Source organism: Vombatus ursinus, unplaced genomic scaffold (genome assembly GCF_900497805.2).
Source record: "Vombatus ursinus unplaced genomic scaffold, bare-nosed wombat genome assembly UNPS02015255.1, whole genome shotgun sequence".
Classification (NCBI taxonomy): Eukaryota; Metazoa; Chordata; class Mammalia; order Diprotodontia; family Vombatidae; genus Vombatus; species Vombatus ursinus.
The window spans coordinates 3,352,714-3,373,764 of NW_020955033.1; the positions used below are offsets into that span (position 1 = coordinate 3,352,714).

Genomic DNA, 21,051 nt, shown 5'->3' on the forward strand with positions numbered 1-21,051 from the left:
TGCATGTGAATTCCGTTTTAGGAGAAACCTTAGTATGCTGGCAATATTTTAATATTTATATATAAATAATATACTAATGCACAGTTGTTAATTGTATTTTAATTTAATTGCAAAAAATATAAAAATGTTCTTATTTAGTTTAATTTAGATTCTCAATATAGTAGGTTAATCATTATAAAATTAACAATTATAATTCTGTGGAATTTTAATAATTTATTAATTGGCTTCATTTAATGAAACATTCATTAATATTAACCGTGTGTGTGTGTGTGTGTAAAACATAAAGAACCATGTTAAACTTTTTTTTATGAGGAAAATTTCTTAATTCTAATAGTTTTAAATATTGGACTTTTGGCTGAATTTTGCCTTGAGTATTCTGAATCAGTGCAGGATCTAAATAAATAAAGATTTAGTTTACATAATACCTTGTCAAAGCCCTCAGAAAATGGAGCTAAATTTTGTGTCATCTTATAGCACTAAGATCCAGTGCTAAACTTAAGTAGAAATTGTTCTACTTGTATGCTGCATGTCCTGTTGTTTCTTATGATAACAAACTTTTCTATTTTAACTGTAACTTAGCTGTGGTAAAAAGGATATTAGTGACATTACATCACACTGGGCAGATAGTTTTAATGTAATATTAGTTATCAGATAAAGAAGCAACAAATTAGGCAGCAGAAAATACCAAAAGAATTAAATGAAACCACTTGGAAATTATATCAGAATCAGAAATGGAACAATTGGTAGAGAAAAATTGACATAGTAAAAGTGACTTGTTCTCTGTGGGTAGATTTAAGTTTTGGAATTTAGTCTAACAAAAGCACTAATAGATTGTATAAATAGAATTAGAGACAAAGGTGCTTCTATGAGGTTTTAGTGATCATAAGGAAATATAGTAAAAGTATATACGTTAAAGAATTAAAATATTTTATCTTTGAGTTAGGCTTGGACATAATTCCTGTTCATTTGCACTTGGATACTTTGTAGTCTTCTTGACACTGTTGAAGTCATGGACCCTGTGAAATTTCAAATTTCTCTGTTGGTGAAGCCTCATAAGCAAGGTAGCTTGCATTTAGAACCCTCTGGAGACATGCTTATCAAGTTGATTTAAAGTTTGTCACTATTTTTTCCCTATTTTTCATTCTATGCACTGATAATGTTTTCAGTTTTTCATTTGCAGGCAGCTTAATGGCTCAGTGGTTAGCATTCTGGACCTGGAGTCAGGAAGACCTGAGTTCAGATGCAACCTCAGATATTTAATATATGTGGATAACATTGGTGTACTATGATTCACAGGGTTGCAAAGACTGAGACACGACTGAACAACAGAAACTCAGATAATAATCTTATTTCCGGTGTTGTTCTAAAAGACATATTGTTCTGTCAGTCTATCAAGTTATCAGGTTTACTAATAATTTATATGAGGTTTTGTTTTTTTGTGTGTGTGTGCCATCAGATGTTATTTTTAATCCTCTTGATCATATTCTCATGGCTTGTGTTGTATTAAGTCATTCAGTCATGTCCAACCCTTGTGGATCATAGTGTACCAGTACTGTCCATGGAGTTTTCTTGGTAAAGATATTTTTTCCTTCTCCAGTGGATTAAGGCAAACAGAGGTTAAGTGACTTGCCCAGGGTCACACTGCTAGTGAGTGTTGGAGGCTGTATTTGAATTCAGGTCTTCCTGAGCCCAGTCCCAGCACTATGTATACTGAGCCACCTAGTTGCCTATTCTCATGGCTACATGGGAATATAAGGAATTTTATCCACCTCTGTATAGTCAGAACCATAAAAGAGAGCCTATCTTCAGGAACAGATGAAGGTCTGAGCTGATAAAAAAAAACTAAAGGAAAAAGTTTTTTTCGGGGAGGCAATTGGGGTTAAGTGACTTGCCCAGGGTCAACACAGCTAGTAAGTATCAAGTGTCTGAGGCCATGTTTGAACTCAGGTCCTCCTGACTCCAAGGCTGGAGCTATATCCATTGCACCATCTAGCTGCCCCAGGAAAAAGTTCATGTAGAAGTTCCACCTGCTTTAGGTGCAAGATGTTTAGAGAGATAACATATGAGTTCCAACTTTAAAAAAGGTTAGTCTTTTCTATATTGGTTTTGCATTCTGTAGAGACTTCTAAATGAAAGGAAATACTTCATAAGTGTTCCTAGGTTAAAAAACATTAAGGAGTGGGGGTCTCTTAGGTTTCTAAAACATTGTTTGAGGGGTGTGTGAGATGAAAAAGTTTTTCTACTTTTTGAAAATTAATTTTTAGTTGAGGACATGGAATTTTAAAAATTAAATCTTCACAAATTAGAGGAATTCTTACAGCCATAATTTTAGAAATAAAAATGAATTATTCTTTAAAGGTTCAATCTAGAGGGGAATAAGTATTTTAAAAAAAAAACAAACTTGAAATAACTTGGTGCAGAAGACAAAAGGAATTAGTAGAATATTAAAATAATAATTAAATGAGGTTGTTAAGGATTCACTTAAAAATGTGACCACATGAGTGTCCTTAGGAAACAACCCTGTTCTACTAGAGTTCAGGGGAAGGCATCTAAGGGGTGGGAAGAAGCCTAATCAAGCTATCTCCTGGGACCAGAAACTGCTTTCCCACATTCCTGTTTTTTTTAGTAACTTAAGATGTACTTATATGTGCATATTGAAGGGCAGTGAAAAGATTAAATTAATTCTCTCCAAAGAGAATAAGAACAACATAAAACCATTCATTTTGCAAATATTTACTAAGCATCTATGTTATATCAACCCTGGGAGGAAAAAAGTTGTATGAAATTCTGTTTTTTATTCTCTGTAGTACTGTTTTTTTTTATTCTATAAGAGTTAATTGTCTATTTAGTGAGATAGTCATAGACAACTATAATACAAGGTAATATATCAGTGCCTCATAAGTGGTACAATGTGAAATGAAAATTTAGATGTTGAAAAGATCACTAAGTTAGGATGGTCAGGGAACAGCTCACAGAGAGAAGATGTAAGGTTTCATGTGCACATGGTCTTTTTCTGATTATAGCCTGAAACTACAATGTTGGTCTTAGGCGCTTGTACTTTAGAAAATCAAGGCAAAATTTTTGTAATACTTCTCTGTGTTGTCATTGTAGGACCTTGAGTCCATAGGTATTAAAAGTAAGCAAATTGGAGCTAGTGGTAAAAGTGCAAAATTCTTATATCCTAGAGTCTCCGTTAGGTTTTAATTTTGTTAAGAATGAATGAGATAGATGACCACCTTTTTTTTTTTCTTTTTTTGGTGGGGGAGGGGGTGGGGGGCTAGGTAATGGGGTTAAGTGATTTGCCCAGGGTCACACAGCTAGTAAGTGTTATGTGTCTGAGGCCAGATTTGAACTCAGGTCCTCAGGCCTGAATCCAGGGCCAGTGCTATATCCACTACACCACCTAGCTCCCCCTAGATGACCACTTTTGGTGGAAGATTGTATACCTTTTCCTTCTTTCTTTTCCTAAGAGATTCTTTCTACTAATATTTAATAAGATGTTACCATGTGCAAACCCACTATTAGGTGTTAGGAATACAAATCTAGATGTGATACAGGGCCTGCTCTTAGAAAGCTTATCTAAGGGCAGAAAATTAATATTCATCTGTTGGAACTAGATACCAGCATATTTGAAGTCCTATTCACAGGGCTCTTGAGATAGGTAAATGAGCATGGATTGTAAAAAAGGGCTATAAAAGGTCATATCATCATCATTGTTATTTTCATAAAAACGCTGCTGCTACGATTGCAGGTCCTTTTGGAATAAATCATGGAATTGAGCTTCACTCAGATGTGGTGGAATATGCCAAGGAAAAACTCGAGAGCTTCATCAAAAATAGTGATAGCTTTGATAAGTAAGTATTGAAATCTGCAGTATTTATTTGGAGGCCACAAAACTTGCAAATTACTTCTTTATAGTGATTTATCTATTAAAAACAATATTGGTACTGCTCCATACTTAGAAGTTTTAACTGTTATTGAAGCTTTTTCTGAGGTGCTTTGAAAATAAGCTCAAATACATTGTACAGTGAGAGAATATGATGCTTTTGACTTGGTAAAACCAATTTCTCAGTTGTGAAAACTTGTTAGTGTGGTAAATATACCATATTTAAATAAAAATATATTTAAAACTCAAGTTTCCATTTCACATAAATAATACTCCCATCAAAACAATAAGGTATCTTGTGTCATGTTCATTACTAAGGCTCACACCGTTATCTTAAGTGGCTTTGTGACTGGAATTCAAGTCAGAAGCCCAGGATTCTATCCTAATCATGTGACTTACTTGATAACTTGCATTTTTTTTTTCCATTTATAAAACTAGGCTATTACTACTTATGCTTTAGCTGCTTACTTTTGGAGAATAGGTGATATAATATGTTTAAATGTTTCCAAAAAATTGTTGATGTAGAAATCATGTGTGTTCCTTCTTCCCCATTCCCATCATCATAAGCATTATTATAGATCCTCAACTTATGAGCAAGTTATTAAAAAATTCTTTAGTTTGTTATTTATTGGGAACACAACATTTTCCCATGGAAAGTGTTATACAATATTGTTTAACCATCATAGATGTGAAATACAGTGCAAATAATACTTTAGAATCTAATTACCATCTATAATAATTTTGTGATAAATGCATTCAGAATTCAGTTCTGGCCCAGTTACAGAGGTGGCCTTCCATCAAACAGGAGCTAGACCTAAGGGTGAAGAATGATGAAAAAAGTAAAAGGTTCTAGGGATAGGTAGTAACGAGGGATGAAAGATAGATTTGATCTCCACCACTCTTTCCTTTTTTTTTTGTTTTCCTGAGACTAGATAAGGCAGCATCCCTAGTGGTACCACAGTGTAGACAGTATGAGATTTAACATTTATCCTACTTCGCCTTTTACATTGCTGACTAGAATTGACTTACTGTGTTGGGACAAAGGGAGTGACGGAGGGAATAAAAGAATGTATATAAGAGAGAGCTTTTCTTCCCTTTCATCCCTTCCTCCTGTCCTCTTCTGTTCAGGGAGTGGCAGTTTTTAGTACCAAAGGGAGGGAAATCTCCAAGAATGAAAGGGGCATTCTTTCAGCTACTGAGCTGGGATGGCTGTTTGCATATCAGTTTAGGAATGCCAGATCTGCTGTTTTCAAATTCCATGAATTCTGAGCCCCAATTTTCTAAACTTCTTCTAGTGACATTTATGTATCTGCCTCTGGTAGGTGTGATTAACTAAATGTATGAAAATAATACCTCAATATTTTCTATTTGTCATTTTTTAAAAAAGCAGTTTCTATAAAAATAAAATACAAAAATGATAGCTTTGTTTTCAATCAGGGTAGTACATACTGTTTTATACATTCCAATGACTATAAGATGTATAAGGTCTTTTTAAAAATTACATCGTATGGGATAATTTTCCCAATTGTAAGAGGGCTTCATAATCTACCTTAATGCAAAGTAGAACAGGAGTTGGGATGTAACTTGAACAGTACAGCATCCTCCTATACAAGTTTTTATGGAACTCAGACTTCATTCTGTCAAGTGGCAGTAACCCTGTCTTTCTTGATCACCAAAGTAAAAAAAGGCATAATAATGCATAAAATAGACATCAGGTTATTTTTTTGCTTTTTAAAAAATGTTGCGTGTCCCATTTGATTTTTCAAACTTTGAATTAGCAATGCATGTTTGGCTCAAAATGAAAATTGTCAGCTTTCCTCTACTTTGAGTTTTATGTGTTTTTATAAGTTAGTTGAAATGTAGTAAATACAAAATACATTTGGTTATGAGATTTAAAAATTTCTTGGAATTTTTGTTTATGAATATTTTGCCCTAAAAGATTTTTGTTTTTAATTGGGTAAACATTAGACTGTAGGATAATTCTTAAGTATTATAACTTATTTTGAAACAATTCAGTCTTACCCTTGAATAAACTATGGAAGAGTTAAGTTCAATGTTTTGAAATTTGTTAACTTTTAGAATTCAGAATGTTATCCTAAAATATAAATTATAATGTTCTTAAAGCTTAACAAAAATAATCACCTTCTATAAGGTGACTGGCTTTTTTAACCAGTTAGTAGGTATAGGAGTATGTTCCCTTTTTTTTTGTTAATAACAACAGTAACAACAACAGTAGTTGGGATTGATTCTATTTAACGGTAGATGAATAATTATATTGAGATGTTTTCAAGAATATTTTGGGATGGAATAGGTTCATAATCCATAAAATAGAGATAATGTTAGAGATAATACTTGCATGAACTACCTCACAGGAATAAGCTACAGAAATATAACTTATTTCATTTTCTGGTTTTCTAATATGCTTAGGGAAGGAAAATCTTTATATCAGCGTTCTGCCCTTTTGTCTCTATGTTCCTACAAGCCAAACTGAAGCTATATATTTCAGATTAAGATTATATATTCAAAATGTTGACTCTAGTATGCATGTCTTTCTTTATTGAAGATAAAGGGATCTCAAGAATGAAAACATGCCTAATATCTGTTGGTCTGTGTTAAAGAGGAACAGGAAGAAAATGGATAGTTGAACATCAGATGAGGCTTTTTGATTGCTTTAGGCATTTAATTTGTGTATATATTTTTCCTTAATAGACTGTACGCTTCTTGAGGGTAGGGACTTTTTCATTTTTAGTTTTGTAAACCCAATGCCTGGCACATACTAGATGCTTAATACATGCTTGTTGACTGATTGAACAGAACCCCCAAATTTTAGTTTCAATAAAACTTTGCACATGAGGTAAAATAAAAACTACTGTACAAATACTGAATGCGGGAGGGGAGATATGGCTAGTCAACAATTCTTGTGGGAAAGTACCTGGGAGTTTTAGTGGACTACAAGTTCAGTCTGAGTCAGTAGAGCAGCTTGACGGCCAGAAGATCTAGCAATGTTTTAGACTACTCTATAGTGTTTGGAAAGTCTAGATAGATAATAGGGTTCTTAGTGGGGTCTATGAACTTGGTTTAATTCATACATGTATACAATACATATATGTGTGCGTATATATGTGTGTAATATTTATTATTCATTTTCTTTTTAATTCTATGTATTTTATGGATTTAAAAGTATTTTGAGGAAGGGCTCTGTAGGTTTCACCAGACTGCCAAGAGTTAGTGTATAAAAGTCCATTATAGTCTATACTGAAGGAGGCAGTGATAATCCCAGATAATTCTGTCCTGGCCAGATCACATCTGGGTCCAATTTTGGGTACCAAATTTTAAGAAGAATATGGATAATAAGTACTAGAGCCAACCAGGATGGCACAACCAAACTAGTAAGAGGACTAGATATGTTTAGGTTTGTTTTTGTTTGTTTGTTTTTGATGCTGTGAATTGAAACACTAGGGCTTGAAGAAGAGAATACTAAGGGGGTGGTGTAATAGCTATTCAGAAGTCTTTGAAGTTCTCTCACCTGGAAGAGGGTGTAGTCTTGTTCTGACTGGCCCCAGAGGGTAGTAGTAGGAGCAGCGGTAAAGATTTCGTCTTCTACTAGGCATTTATAATTTGAAATAAGGTACAGTATCTATGTACACCCAGTTATTTGGACATATTTTATTTTCCTAGATAGAATTTGTGTTACTGTTAGGGTAAAATACGAAATCCTCTGTCTGGCATTTAAAACCTACCATACACATCATTCCTACTTTTCTAGTCTTAATTCATACTATTTTCCATTTACTCTTTTCAGTTAGTTTGACCTGCCCTCTATTATCCTCAATGCATTCTGCCTCCTGCCACTATCTTTGCCTTTTAACAGTTAGATGGTCCTGTGTTTCTGGGATGTACTTAGTCTTCCTGAGCCTCAGAATCCCTAACTTCAAAGCACGTTTCAGGTGTTGTTTCCTATAATGTGTTTTTCTTGATCCGTACTAGTGTATTATAATGCTCTGTCCTTAAAATTGATCCTTTGTAAGACTTTGTTTTTAGTCATGTGTACATGCAGTATCCTTGCAGTGGACTATAAGCTCCTTAGAGCAAGGCTTGTTTAGTTTATCTTTGCAGCCCTATCTAGCACAGTGCTTTATATGTAGTAGTCTTCGTAAATTTCATAAATGAGTTGAGCTCATTTGACTAGGTAGTAATTTGAGGGCATGGACTATGTCAGTATATACTTGTATCTCAGAGTTTGTTGTTTATAGCAGACTCTTAATGAGTTGACTGATTAATAATACATGTTTTAAAATGTCACTAAAAAAGAAAAACAGCTGCTCATGGGAAAAACTCATCCTTAAGATTCAGAAAATTTATTATTGTATAAAACTTTAGAGTTTTTTTCAAGCAAGAGTTGAAATGATTTAACAATTATCTGGTAAAAGCCTAGAAATGAGGAAACCTGAGTTTAGTCTAGGTTCTACCGCTAAGATCTCTTTTCTATCCTCAAAGTTCAACAATTGTTACAACTAAAATACAGTTTGTACTACTTTGTATGGACTTCCACTTCTGGCTCTATATCTAAGATCCTGTGAATTTCAGGGAAAAAAATAACTTATAGGTAGGGGAAAGAGGAGAGTAGATATGGATGGAAACCAAGATGTATTAGCTTCAATTTCATTTCATCTTTCCCTTATAGTCCACATTTGTTCAGAAATATGCAAAGGTTTTTTTTTTTCTCTCCAAATGAGTTTAATGAAAAACTGGATTTATCATTTACTTTTTGGGTTGATGACCTCATCTTGTCTCATTGAGATTTCTTTGTATTTTTTCTGATGTATGATTTCATGATTCCTCATGTAAATCACAACTGAACTCTATAAATTGTCTCAAAAAATTACCTTGACCATTGACAGGTTAATCAACTTGCCTGTGTTCACACAACTAGGTAATTGAGGACAGAGATCTTCCTTGGCTCCAAGGCTTTTCCTCTATCAAGCTATGTTTACTCTCATTATTAACTTAATAAATATATTTAATAAAGTATATTTATCACTCCATCTATTCTGGAATTACCTAAAATACACTGGGTCTTTTTTACCTAATAAATTCATATGACCATGCATATGGATTTCATTTTTAAAGTGAAATAAATGTGGAAAAATATAAGCAGAGTTGCTTATCAGCAGTTTCTAGTGAATGCTAGGATCAGCAATAAATACTCTTATTCCTTAGGTTTCTGTGAAATATTAAATGAAATATTGAAAACTTGGTTTTAAAAAGCATTCAAGGGGCAGCTAGGTGGAGTAGTGGATAGAGTACTGGCCCTGAAATCAGGAGGACCTGAGTTCAAATCTGGCCTCAGGCCAAACACTTGACACTTACTGGCTGTATGACCGTGGGCAAGTCACTTAACCCCAATTGCCTAAAAAAAAAATAAATAAAAATAAAAAATAAAAAAACATTCAATATTTGAGTGTAATCTTCAAAATAAAACTTTTAGCTTTAATTGGAAACATTTCAGTATATCCATAAAACCCCCCAAAACTATTTGTGAACGTAATTGTCCAGAGGGTTGGAGGAGGGAGGTAAAGGGAGAGTCAGATTCTCTGGGGTCTTGTCTGAAAGGCTTGCTTGTAAGGTTTTTTTTGTTTTTTTTGTTTTTTTTGTTTTTTGGTTTGTTTTTAAATTACATATAACTTCTAGGGGAAGTGAGCAGTTTTATGCTGTGCTTTAAGTGGAAAGGGGATAATCCCCTGGGAACCAGGATTGATGGAGGAAAATCAATATTTATTTTTTCCCTTTATCCGTATTTTTCTATTACCTGTTGGTTGCAAGTTTCTCTGAAGTTACAGTGGTGTAAATGTTTTTGGACATTTAAGAATTTATCTGCTTCTCTTTCCACCCTCAATTTTTGAAATTTTGAACTTTTATAAGAGTTCCAACTAGTTTTTTTCCTTCAAATACGTTAATTGATAAAAAATGTTTTAAGAGAAAATAGTTTAATAAATTAGTTAATGGGCTTTTAAAAAAATAAACAAATATATCCCAGATGTAATGACATATTTCTGTGGCACATTGTGAAATAGATGTGCAAAATGCCAAACCCCACTTCAACAGTATATTGAAGGGGAATGTTGTTTTTTCTACTCTTGGTCAGCTCCTAGACCTAGAATGTCCATCTAAGAGGGAAGCTGCAGGGCAAGGCTAGGTCACCCTGATCTCCTAGCAGCTTATCAAAAGAATTTTATGGGCAAGTTGGCAAGGTTCCCAGCTGTGAAAGAAATCACCTGTCCATCTCACGATCAAGATATTACAACATTCACATCCCAGTGAAAACCACAGCAAAGGTAAGTGATCAAGATCCTAGTGTTATTCTTAGGAAAATGTTTTTCCTGAAAGTTATTTAAGTTGATGTATCATTTTCCATTTTCACTAAAGAAAATGCTAAGAGATAATTTTTAATTTCAAACATTTATTGAATGTTTATTCTGTGTAAGGCACTGTTAATATTCACTTGATGATACAAATCCCCAGAAAGTCCTTCCTGCCTTCAAGGAGCTTGCATTCTACTGCGAGATTACAAAATTAATCTAGAGAAATAAATACCAAGTAATTTCTGGAGGGAGAGAGCACTAATACCTGGGGGAAATCAGGAAATACTACATGGAGGAGATGGTATGTGGGCTGAGCCTTCGTAGAAGCTAGGGAGCTTGCATTCCAGGTATGGGGAAAAAAAGACCAATGGGAATATATTGATACTGGACTTTGAAAAGTATTTTCATTATCTAATTGTAGTCATTAATATTTTCAGAACTATGTTGTCAGTAGATCACCATAAACAGAGTACATAATGGAACCTCTGGTTAATGCAAAATATTGCTGAACTATTTTCCTCTAGAATGGCTTGCCATAGCCCTCTGATTTTAAAGAGAACTTTGATTCAGGAGGATGTTAAAACACTGTAGGAAAAAAAAATGGTCACAATGTTTTTCCTTCAAAGACTAGAAGTTGTCTTTTCATTTCACTTACATTTGAAAAAGGAATTGTTTCAACTGACATTTGGAGACTAAAAACCCAAAGATTTCTGAAAAGCATGATGCCATAAGTAAAATTAGAACCATATGGAGTAATATCACTTTAATTGTTACGTTGTTTCAGTTATATCCGTTTCTTCATGACCCAATTTGGAATTTTCTTGCCAAAGATACTGGAGTGGTTTGCCATTTCCTTCTTCACCTCAATTTTACAGATGAGGAAATTGAGGCAAGCAGGGTTAAGTGATTTGTCCAGCGTCACAGCTTAGTGTCTGAGGCTGCATTTGATTCATGAAGATGAATCTTCCTGATTCTAAGCCCAGTGTTCTTTCCATGGTGCCATTTACCTGCCCTTACAACTTTAGAGTCTTTGCCGGTTTTTTTTTTTGTTTGTTTGTTTTTGAGAGGTGTAATTTCCTAGATCATATTGTCTGCTTGAAATAGTTTGTCAAGGCCTTCTAGTAATATATGTCTGCATACACACACACACACATTTGGTATATGTAACATGATATTTGTGATTTATATGTGCATGTCTATCTGTGTATATTTATCTAGGTATGATTTGGATATATTGATAATTATAATCACAGACTTCTAAAAATCACTCTCAACCTAATTTTTATCACTCTACCTCCAGATTATAAATTATCAAAAAGATTCCTCAAGCCATATGCTCATGCTTATTAATTCATGAAAACAGTTCAGTGATTTTTTTCTAGAAATTCTCCCATCCGGAACACTTAGATTTTCAGTTTTAATTGTTTGTATTTTAACTGTATAACTTCACAGATGCCTAAAAGTACAGTTGATATCCCATTGGTCTTTATGTACAAATCTGATACCAGTTCTGTAGCACTTCTGTTTTTCGGTTTATGATAATGGATTGATCTCAGCATTATAATTGATGGAAAATGTTCTGTCATATCCACAAATGTTATGGCTGATTAAATTAGCTATGGTGAGCCATCTAAGTAGGCTCTAGCATATTATCAAAATAAGTTAACGTTGTCTAGACAATACTAAATATAGCCAGCACTAGCTCTTACTCAGGGATTGAGGATATTTGAGTACTCAAGCACTACCCAGTAGCTGTTACTATTGTGTTTTCCGGAGCCTATGAAAGGAAAAATTTTAGTTTTAGCACAGTAATTTATTGTTGAATGAAGATGTGAATAAGTGTACTATGAAAGATACAGTGTTATTTAATTTTTTTTTCTGTGTCTGCATTTAAAATCATGTCCTTTTTTGCTAACAGCTACACTGTTACAAGCATACAGCTACACTACATATGTGTATGGGAGGTGGGGGTGTGTGTGTGTGTGTGTGTACACGCATATACATATAAAGCTAGCAATCAGTCACTGGAGAAAAGAATAGAATAGTGTGTGTACAATTTCATGGACCCAGTGGACACTGAAAAAGCAAAAGACAACTGCTTTTTGCAGTCTTACCAGATGACATGTTGAGATATGTTTTGAAATAATTATAGGATTGAAAGGAACCTTGAACAATCTGGTGTGACTACTACATTTCATGCAAGATAAAATTTCTGGAGCTGACTTGTAATAGGTACTGAAGGGGGAAAAAAAATGGTAGTTAAGATAAACAAAAAGGAATATGAGTTGATAGTGTAGTACTGTTATGTGAAAACAGGATACAGTGATACTTTGTTGTATTAAGAGGATTATTATGTATAAGAGTCAGAAAATCTCTTTGGGTTTAGTTTTACGTTTGAAAACAGATACATTCTTTTTACAGATGATATTAAAGATGTCAGGTACTTTTCAAAATATATTAATTTTGATAAAAGGTTTTAAGAGAAGATAGGTTAACAGATTAGTATGCTTGAACGTTTAGGGTTGCTTATGGAAGAGAAGTCTAAGGAAAGACTTAATAACCATCTTAAGTATGTAAAGGATTTTACTTAGAGCTATATTACAGGTCTTGTTCATGTGCCTGAAGAACTAAACAAGAAGAGAGAAACTTAAAGCAGGAGAGAATTCAGTTTGACTTCAAGAACTTCCTAACAGGATTTATCTGTATTTTTTCAGCTTCTGAGGAAGAGGAAATATCAAAAGCATCAGAGTTTGGCAGAAAAGGTTTAAGTAAGATATGGCAGATGTCCGTGGTAATACACAGATATCCATAGGACCAATGAAAATACTGTAAATCTTTCTTCAGATAGATAATTTGGAATGTTAGCTGGTGAATTAAATTTAGATAAGTGGGATAATTCTGAAAATTTAAACGTGAAGAATATGTCTATTAAATAATAAAAATGACATCTGTTTTAATCTTTCAGTGTCAAATGGAAAAACTGATGCTATTTGAGGAAAATAGTAATTGGTGATTTAAAAAAAAATGTGTCTTTCCAATATGACTCAGAAACAAAGTGTTAAAGTCTAATGAAAGAATTTAGCGTTACTTTGAATCATAGGATTATACATTTCACATGGTCAAAATCAGAAATAAATTTATTTTCATTATCTCAAACAAACATTTATTAAGGATCTACTATGTTCAAGACACAGGGTTTAGGGTATAAAATACCAAGAGCTGGGGATGCAAAGTCTTGGGGAATTTATATTCTAATGGAATGAATTCAGGACAGGCCAATTTGGTTTTTGTTTTTTGCTTCAACCTCAGTTTCCTTAAGTGTAGAAGTTGAACAGTAGACTAGGGTACCCTATGAAGTCTCTTCTATCTAGATCTGTGAGCCTATGAGTGCAGTTATTTATGCAAAATTCAAAATACAAAGTGTTGTGGCTTTCTGATCACCTAAGGGTAAATAGAAAGTCTCATCTATGTGGAGTCAGAGGCCAGTCTTACTTAAAGCTGTCTGAAATCACCATACCTTGCAGGTGTCGGTAGACAAGAAGGTCAGTGTCTATAGAAGCCACTGCATTCTTGTTGCATTTCTTTGCTGGGTTAGAACAAAGTAAACCTTTTGTTAATTGGTCAGTGACATATATACAAATTTCATTTTGTCCCCAAATCAAACCTAACCTAATCGTTCTGTTGTCAGGTCTGAAAAGGTCAAACTAGCAATTGGGCTTATGGTACTAAGAATACTGAAGAATTTGATATTCTTTTGCGTTGCAAAAGAAGATAACTATGGTCATTCAATGCCTTTGCCCCCCTTTTTAAATCATGCCAGTATTTCAACTCTTGGTTCACATTTTTCTCAGAGGATTTTGGGAAAAAATTATGTTACTCAATTCAATCATCAAATTTAATTACAATTTACAGATTTAAAGAGTTGCCTCGGCACAGACAGGTTGAGTGATTTACTTATGGTAAGAGCTATTATCTATCAAAATTATAATATAAATATAGGTCTTCAGGACTCTCAGGTTTAGTGCCATGATACTTCTCAAAAATGTTATTTTTATTTAATTAAATAGAAACTTATTTGCTCTGAGTGTATTAGAATCTTTAGTTATATTTTAAATGACTGGAGACAAAAAATGCTGCTACCAAACCTGTAACAAAGCTATTTGAAACTGTACACTGAAAAATTATTTACTGTGATTTTGTACTTTATGTAATCTTTTAGCCTAGCAACTAAGGATGTTCTTGGTATATTTTCATTTTGATATGGAAGTTTTCTAAACACTTGCAAAATATATTTGATTACTGATGCTTTTGAGTGTTAATAAAAAGTGAATTGCATTTTATTTTTTCAGTTAAATTTCATATAACCACATAAAATATGATATGGTTGCATATTCAGTAGACAAAATCATTTATGAATTATTTTAAGTAAAGATTGTTATTTTGAGGTAAGGCAAAATAGCAAAAGAGATTTTAAACATGTCAAAATAATATGGGGTAGTCACAGGGTTCTAGTAGACTGCTGTAAGGTTTAGTCCTGGGCCTATGCTGTTGAACAATTTTATATAAATTCAAATTTAAGCAGATATCTCAAGTGTATTACTAGATACAAGATAAGATACAAAAGTAGTGAATAGAAAACTGGTCTCATAATCAGGAAGGCTTAGAGGTCAAATTCCAACCCTGACATATACTGATAGTGTGACCTTAGCCATTTCAACTTCTGCTAACCTTGATTAGTAGTGGTACCCCTACCATCACCTCAGTACAAGGCTCTGAAAGATACTCTAGAAAGTCCTAGAAATGCAATTAAAAAAGTCATAACACCTTGCTTTTAAGTACTTGGATAAAGTAATAAGTGGAATACTTACTAAATATATAGGTAACTCAACTTAGCAGACTAGCAAAAATGTTGGAGGATAACATTGGAAAACATCTCAGCTCAAATGATGGGTAAAATCTTGAAGGGATGTATTAGAATTAGATGGGATATAATAGTATACTTAGCAGTTTTAGGGAAAAAATCTGGGGTATTTAGTGGATTGAAAGCTAAACATGAGAAATAGGAAATTCTGAAAAGGGGATATTGGTTTTGTGGGAATGATGTTCTTTTCTGGACATGTTGAATTTGAAATTTCTATTGGACATCTAGTTTGAAATGTTAAGTAGGCAGTTGGTGATGTGGGACTGGAGCTCAGGAGAGAGACTGATGTTAGATATATAGATCTAGGTCTTGTCTACATAGAAAGAATAATTAAAACTCATGGGAGCTACAAGGTTACTAAGAGAGAATGTGTAGTAACAGAAGAGGAGAGCCTCACAGACTAAGAAGAATTGGTTAAATAGGTTACAGGAAAAATAAGAGAGAGCTGCAGTGTTATGAAACCCAGAGAAAAAAGTATATCCAGGTGCAGAATTTGGTCATGTCATATACCTGGCAGCTAGGTGTCACAATGGATAATACTCTGGAATCAGGAAGACTCTTCTTCAAAACTGGCCCCAGACACTTACTAGCCGTGTGACCCTGTGCTAATCACTTAACCCTGTTTGCTTCAGTTTCCTTATCTGTAAAATGAGCTGGAGAAGGAAATGACAAACCACTTCAGTATCTTTGCCAAGGAAACTCCAAATAGGGTCATAACTGAAAACAACAAATACTGCAAAGGTCAAGAAGGATTAGGTGTGAGAAAAGGACCTTCATATTTGATAATTAAAAGGTTGCTAGTAATTTTGGAGAGAGCAGTTTCAATTGAGTCATGAAGCTGAAAATTAGATTATAAGGGATTTGGAGGAGGGGAAGCAGAGGCATGAAGAAGAGATGGCTTTTTTCCAGGAGTCTGGCTAAGAAGGGAAGAAGAGAGAAAATGAGAGGGTGGTAGGATTTAGTGAGAGTTTATGTTCTCCAGCATGGAGAAAAGTTGATTATGTTTCTTGGTCACAGGTTGAGTAACTCAGTAAATAGGAGGAGATTGAAAGATTAGAGAGAGAAGTGATGGTAGAGAAAGCAATATGCTGGAGAAGGTGAGAGGGGGCCTTGGTGAGATGGGACCTCCAGCATCAGATACTGGAGTAAAGGAGGGATATAGGAGAATGAGATAGGGAGTTTGGCTAAGAGAGAAGAAGAGGGAACTCTTGGTGATCGTTATCAATAAAGTCATTTTGGAGCAACAACTTTGCTGAATGGGCTAAAGCTTCAATTAAAGTAGAGTAAAAGGGATTACACTGCTGCCCTGAGGGCTCAGTTGAGATTAGACACTGTATATTCTAGACTGAGGGAGACTTTTTTTGTTCCTGGTCACCATATCTAGCTAGAGTCTCATACAAAGCAGTATGCAACAAAATTGCATGTTAAGCACCTACTTTATTTATGCTAGGCACTGTGCCACATGTAGGGTATATAAATACAAAAATTAAACAATCCCTATTCTCATTCAAGTTGTATTCTAATAGCATGCACTGATTACTAGATCATGTCATTGCCATAGGTTTATATTATAGATGAGATTATTTTTTATGTAGAAGATTGTTCATAGACTTGATGATTTCAGTAATTTGGGATTTTTAGTAGGCATGAAATACTCCGACACTTTGAGAGGTATTAACAGCCCCATGGAGTGATTGTCTTAGTTTGTGATTGATATGATTCACACAGGTTGTTGTGGCTCATTGATGTTCGTATAAAAGAAAGCATACAAATTTGATTGGTAGAGGAGAAATCCATAGACTGTGCATAGACTAGAAATTAGAGTTCCAAGAGCTGACCTGGGTCCCGGGGGAAATAAAGCCTGCATACCTCCACCATTGAGAGAGCTCCTTCAGATTTAGCAGTGGCAGTGTCTGAGGATATGTTTTGGAGGTAGTTTGAGTTTTTGAACCAAGCATGTGGCCCTGGGAACTGAAGGAGCAGCAATGGAGCACAGTAAAATGTGGACGAGCAAAACCTGACTACTGCTGTGAATTATTTGGACTTTGCAGAACTGAATGGAAGCTTATTTCCCTTCTTCAAAGTATTTACTCCATAAGGATACTAAACTTAACTGAGACACAAGAGGACAGGCAATGTAGTCCTAGTGGATAGAGTTCTGGATTTAGAATCAGAAAGACCAGGGTTCACATCCTTCTTCCTGCACTTAATATAGATTTGGTTTTGTTTTGTTTTTGTTTTTTTTTTGGTTTTGGTTTTTGGTTGGGCAATAGGGGTTAAGTGACTTGCCCAGGGTCACACAGCTAGTAAGTGTTATGTGTCTGAGGCCAGATTTGTACTCAGGTTCTTCTGAATCCAGGGCCGGTGCTCTATCCGCTGTACCACCTAGCTGCCCCCCTTAATATAGATTTGTGACTGAGTAAGTTACTTACTCTGTATGACTCAATTTTGTCACCTCTAAATAAGTATGATACCTACAGTATTTACTTGTGATTATTTTAAGGTTCAATTGTGATCAAACTTGTAAAACATTTTTTGAAAATCTTATTGTTGGCATAGGAACTGGATTTGTGATTTTTCACGTGATTTCATTGGTTTAGAGGATTTCAAATGAGAAAATTCCTACTAGAGAAGGTTAGTACCTTCTCTGCAATTTATATTATTATAAAGTTGTCAGTGGTGTCATTCAAATATGCAGCCTGTAAATACTTACTTTAGAATACCATAGTTAACATCTCTGTTGCATTTTGCTTTTATTTTCATAAACACGTCCCAATAACTTTATGATCTGGTTCAGGCAGTTTTGAGGGTGACCTGTAGCTTGTGAGTTTGGTACCTCTTGTCTAGAGGACTGAGAAGTTATTTGAGTTGTCCAGGGTCACAAAGCCACCATGTGTCAGAGGCTGTATTTGAGTTCATGTCCATCTGGCTTTAAAGCCAGCTCTCTCTCCTCATTTTTCCAGGTTACTTCTTAATATAAATCACAGTTATTACTATTTTTATTTTCAGTTGAAATTCTTTATACCTATTAAATCAATCATCCATGAGAACATGAGACTTAATCATTCTGGGGGCAGAGTATATTCAGACACCAAGAAGACATAACTTCATCAGATTGACCTGTCTTAAGGCCAAACTTATTCCTGGTCCATCCTTTACATTTAAAAAGATAGCTGTCAAGTAACTTTGCTTTCTTGAAATTTCTAAAATGGTTCCATGAAATGTAAGATTTTGGCTATAGCAATATGAGTGTTCCATTCTGATAGAATAGGTTTTCTTAGAAGCCTATGTTTTAAGTATTGAAAGGGGTGTTAGAGATCTTGTAGGCCAATATGTTACTAATTGAAGAGATGTTATTAATAGTAGGTTCTCTGCTTGAATACTTAAAATTGTTGACTCTAGTTTTTAAGTAGAAGAAATCTGCTTCTCTATATAACTCCTCATCCATTGATCCCAGTTCTGTCCCCTAGAATATGGCAGTCCTTAAAATATTTTGAAATTTGTTGTAATATCCTGTATGTAAGTCCTAATTTTTAGAGTAAATATATTCCCAGTTCATTTTGCTATATCACATAGGTTCAAATCCCTTCACTGTCACGGTTAGTCTCTCCTGGATATATTTTAGTTTGTTGATATAAAACACTCAGAACTGAACACAGTATTCTAGATGTGGTCTGATGAATGCAAAGAACAGTAAGTAGAACTGTTACCTCCTTATTTTGGACACAAACTGCAATTGGAAAGTTAGGAATTGCTTTTTTTTTCCCTACCAGATGCCCAAGCTTTCCCTAAAAATTATTTTGCTTCCAAGTAATGTCTTGGCTTTGTAATGCTATCTTTATCACTCTTAATTCTACATACTTTATCACTCTTCACTTAAAAGCTGAAGAATTTTAGATACCAAAAACTGGATTCCATATTATGCCACTGGCTTGTTTTTCTTTATAGGTAAATGTTTTGCCAAGTTTTTAGTTATTTTGGATGTATGTACTGTCTTTTATAAAGTAACTCAACATAACAGTTAACAGAAACCAAAGAAAATATTTATAGTTTAAACTTTATGAAGACTTTAAAAAGGTATCTGTTTCCCCCTAGAGGCTGTTTTTGTGTGTTTGATAGAACACAGGCAGTTGAGTTATTCCAAACCATATTGTAGTTAGAAAGAGTTGGCAGGGTTAAAAGGCACCTGATTTATGATCCAATTATTTTCTTCCTATTTATGTCTGGCAGGAGGGCAACAAGCCATGATACCTCAGGGTATTCCTCTTATTCCTCTTCAGTGTAGTATCTTAGTTTTGAAATGTTCCTCAACCTAAATTTAGCAGGAATATTCTCAGTCCTAGGGGCTCATAATGTTGTACTAGTGTGCAGTGATTATGGTAAACAAAATGGAAATGACTTCCCATGTGGTTAAAAGTTATTGCTGTTTAATAGTAGTGAGATAAATACTCTCTAGAGCCTTCCTAACTTCATTTACCCATGAATATTTTCCTTTTCATTGGGAAGGAATTTGCCCAAGTCTTTGTTTCCCTGAATTCTAGCTTGCATTGCAAATTATTTTGGCAGATGATGAGACCAAACTTGTAGTAAGATTTCATTAGATGTAGTTATTTACTTTAATAATAGTTTTTAGATATATCTAAGCGTAAGTTAATATTTGATTTTCTTTTCCTTTGATAATGAAATAGAACCCATTTGGTGTTCAAAATTTTATATTAAACTTGGATAGAATAATCTAATAGAATCCCAGACTTTAAAGTTAATAATATTGCTTAATGAATGACATTAAAATTTTTTTTCTAGATTAATCTTTCTTGAAAGAGAATTGTCCTGAAATGAATATTTACACATGCACATTATTTTCCTTACAGATTTGAGTTCTGTGAACCAGCATTTGTGGTTGGTAACTGCCTCGAGATAGCATCTGATAGTCATCAGTATGACCGGATTTATTGTGGAGCTGGTGTCCAGAAAGACCATGAAAACTACATGAAAATATTATTGAAAGTGGGAGGTATTCTTGTCATGCCTATAGAAGATCAGGTGACTTTCACTAATCTTTTCCCTTAATGGTATCAGAAACATACATGTGAATTTTCTGTTTCATAGGTTATAGTAATAGTTCTTTATAAGTTTGTGTGTATGTGTGTGTGTGTGTGTATAAAATATATTTGTAATTTTTAACCAATAGATGAGTATCCTTTTTATGATCACCTATTATCAAGATGAATTTAATAAAGAAAAGAGAAGCTGAAAAGGAAGGAAATAAGAATTTCTGAAACTCATGTGACTAAAGTAATAAAACTTTTATTTGAAGAATGTAGTGTTGTATGAAGTTTTGAAAATATTTGTTTATTCTAGAAAATGTGTAAATCAAAAGTCCCTATTTTGGATGCCATAATTAAAAAAACATTCTGGTAATGCTGTAAGTATCCAAGTTCACTGACATTACTTTATACAACTCGTGTCATCCAAAAATGTACTAAAGAGAATAACAGTCTTACATTTGGCCAGTAGCAAAAAAAAAGACAACATAATGATTTAGGAGATAGGAAAATAGGTCTTTACATACCATCACGTTTTCTCAGTCCTATTTTTCAAAATAATTTTAAATATTTAATAAGTACCCCTACTTTCTTCCCAGCAAAAAAAAGTTTTTTTCCCAACTATATTTTAGAAATGGTGTATTTGGATTACTTTGGAATGTTAGTAAGGATATTTACTTTTCAGATTTTGTTGCAAATATGCATATTTTTGTAGTTGAAAAAAATCATTTACCTAACAGTCATAATATCTGATTCTAGATCTAACTCTATGATTTTAAATAAATACTTAACCTTTCATCTGCGAAACAAAAGATCTTAGATCACAGAGTAATTTAT

At 34.0% G+C, this 21,051-nt stretch overlaps 1 protein-coding gene across 6 annotated transcripts in view; it reads left to right on the top strand.

Annotated features, from left to right (window-relative positions):
- LOC114031830 (protein-L-isoaspartate O-methyltransferase domain-containing protein 1) overlaps positions 1-21,051 on the top strand; it is a 53,403-nt gene that overhangs the window by 23,532 nt on the left and 8,820 nt on the right. For 4 of the 6 annotated variants that reach the window (XM_027846975.1, XM_027846973.1, XM_027846974.1 and 1 more), the window contains 2 exons: positions 3,752-3,854; positions 20,041-20,212. In XM_027846975.1, coding sequence (XP_027702776.1) covers positions 3,752-3,854; positions 20,041-20,212 — 275 coding nt within the window. Of the gene's footprint in view, positions 1-3,751; positions 3,855-10,031; positions 10,222-20,040; positions 20,213-21,051 lie in introns of those variants that run through there. The other 2 variants (XM_027846978.1, XM_027846979.1) reach the window with 2 other exon arrangements.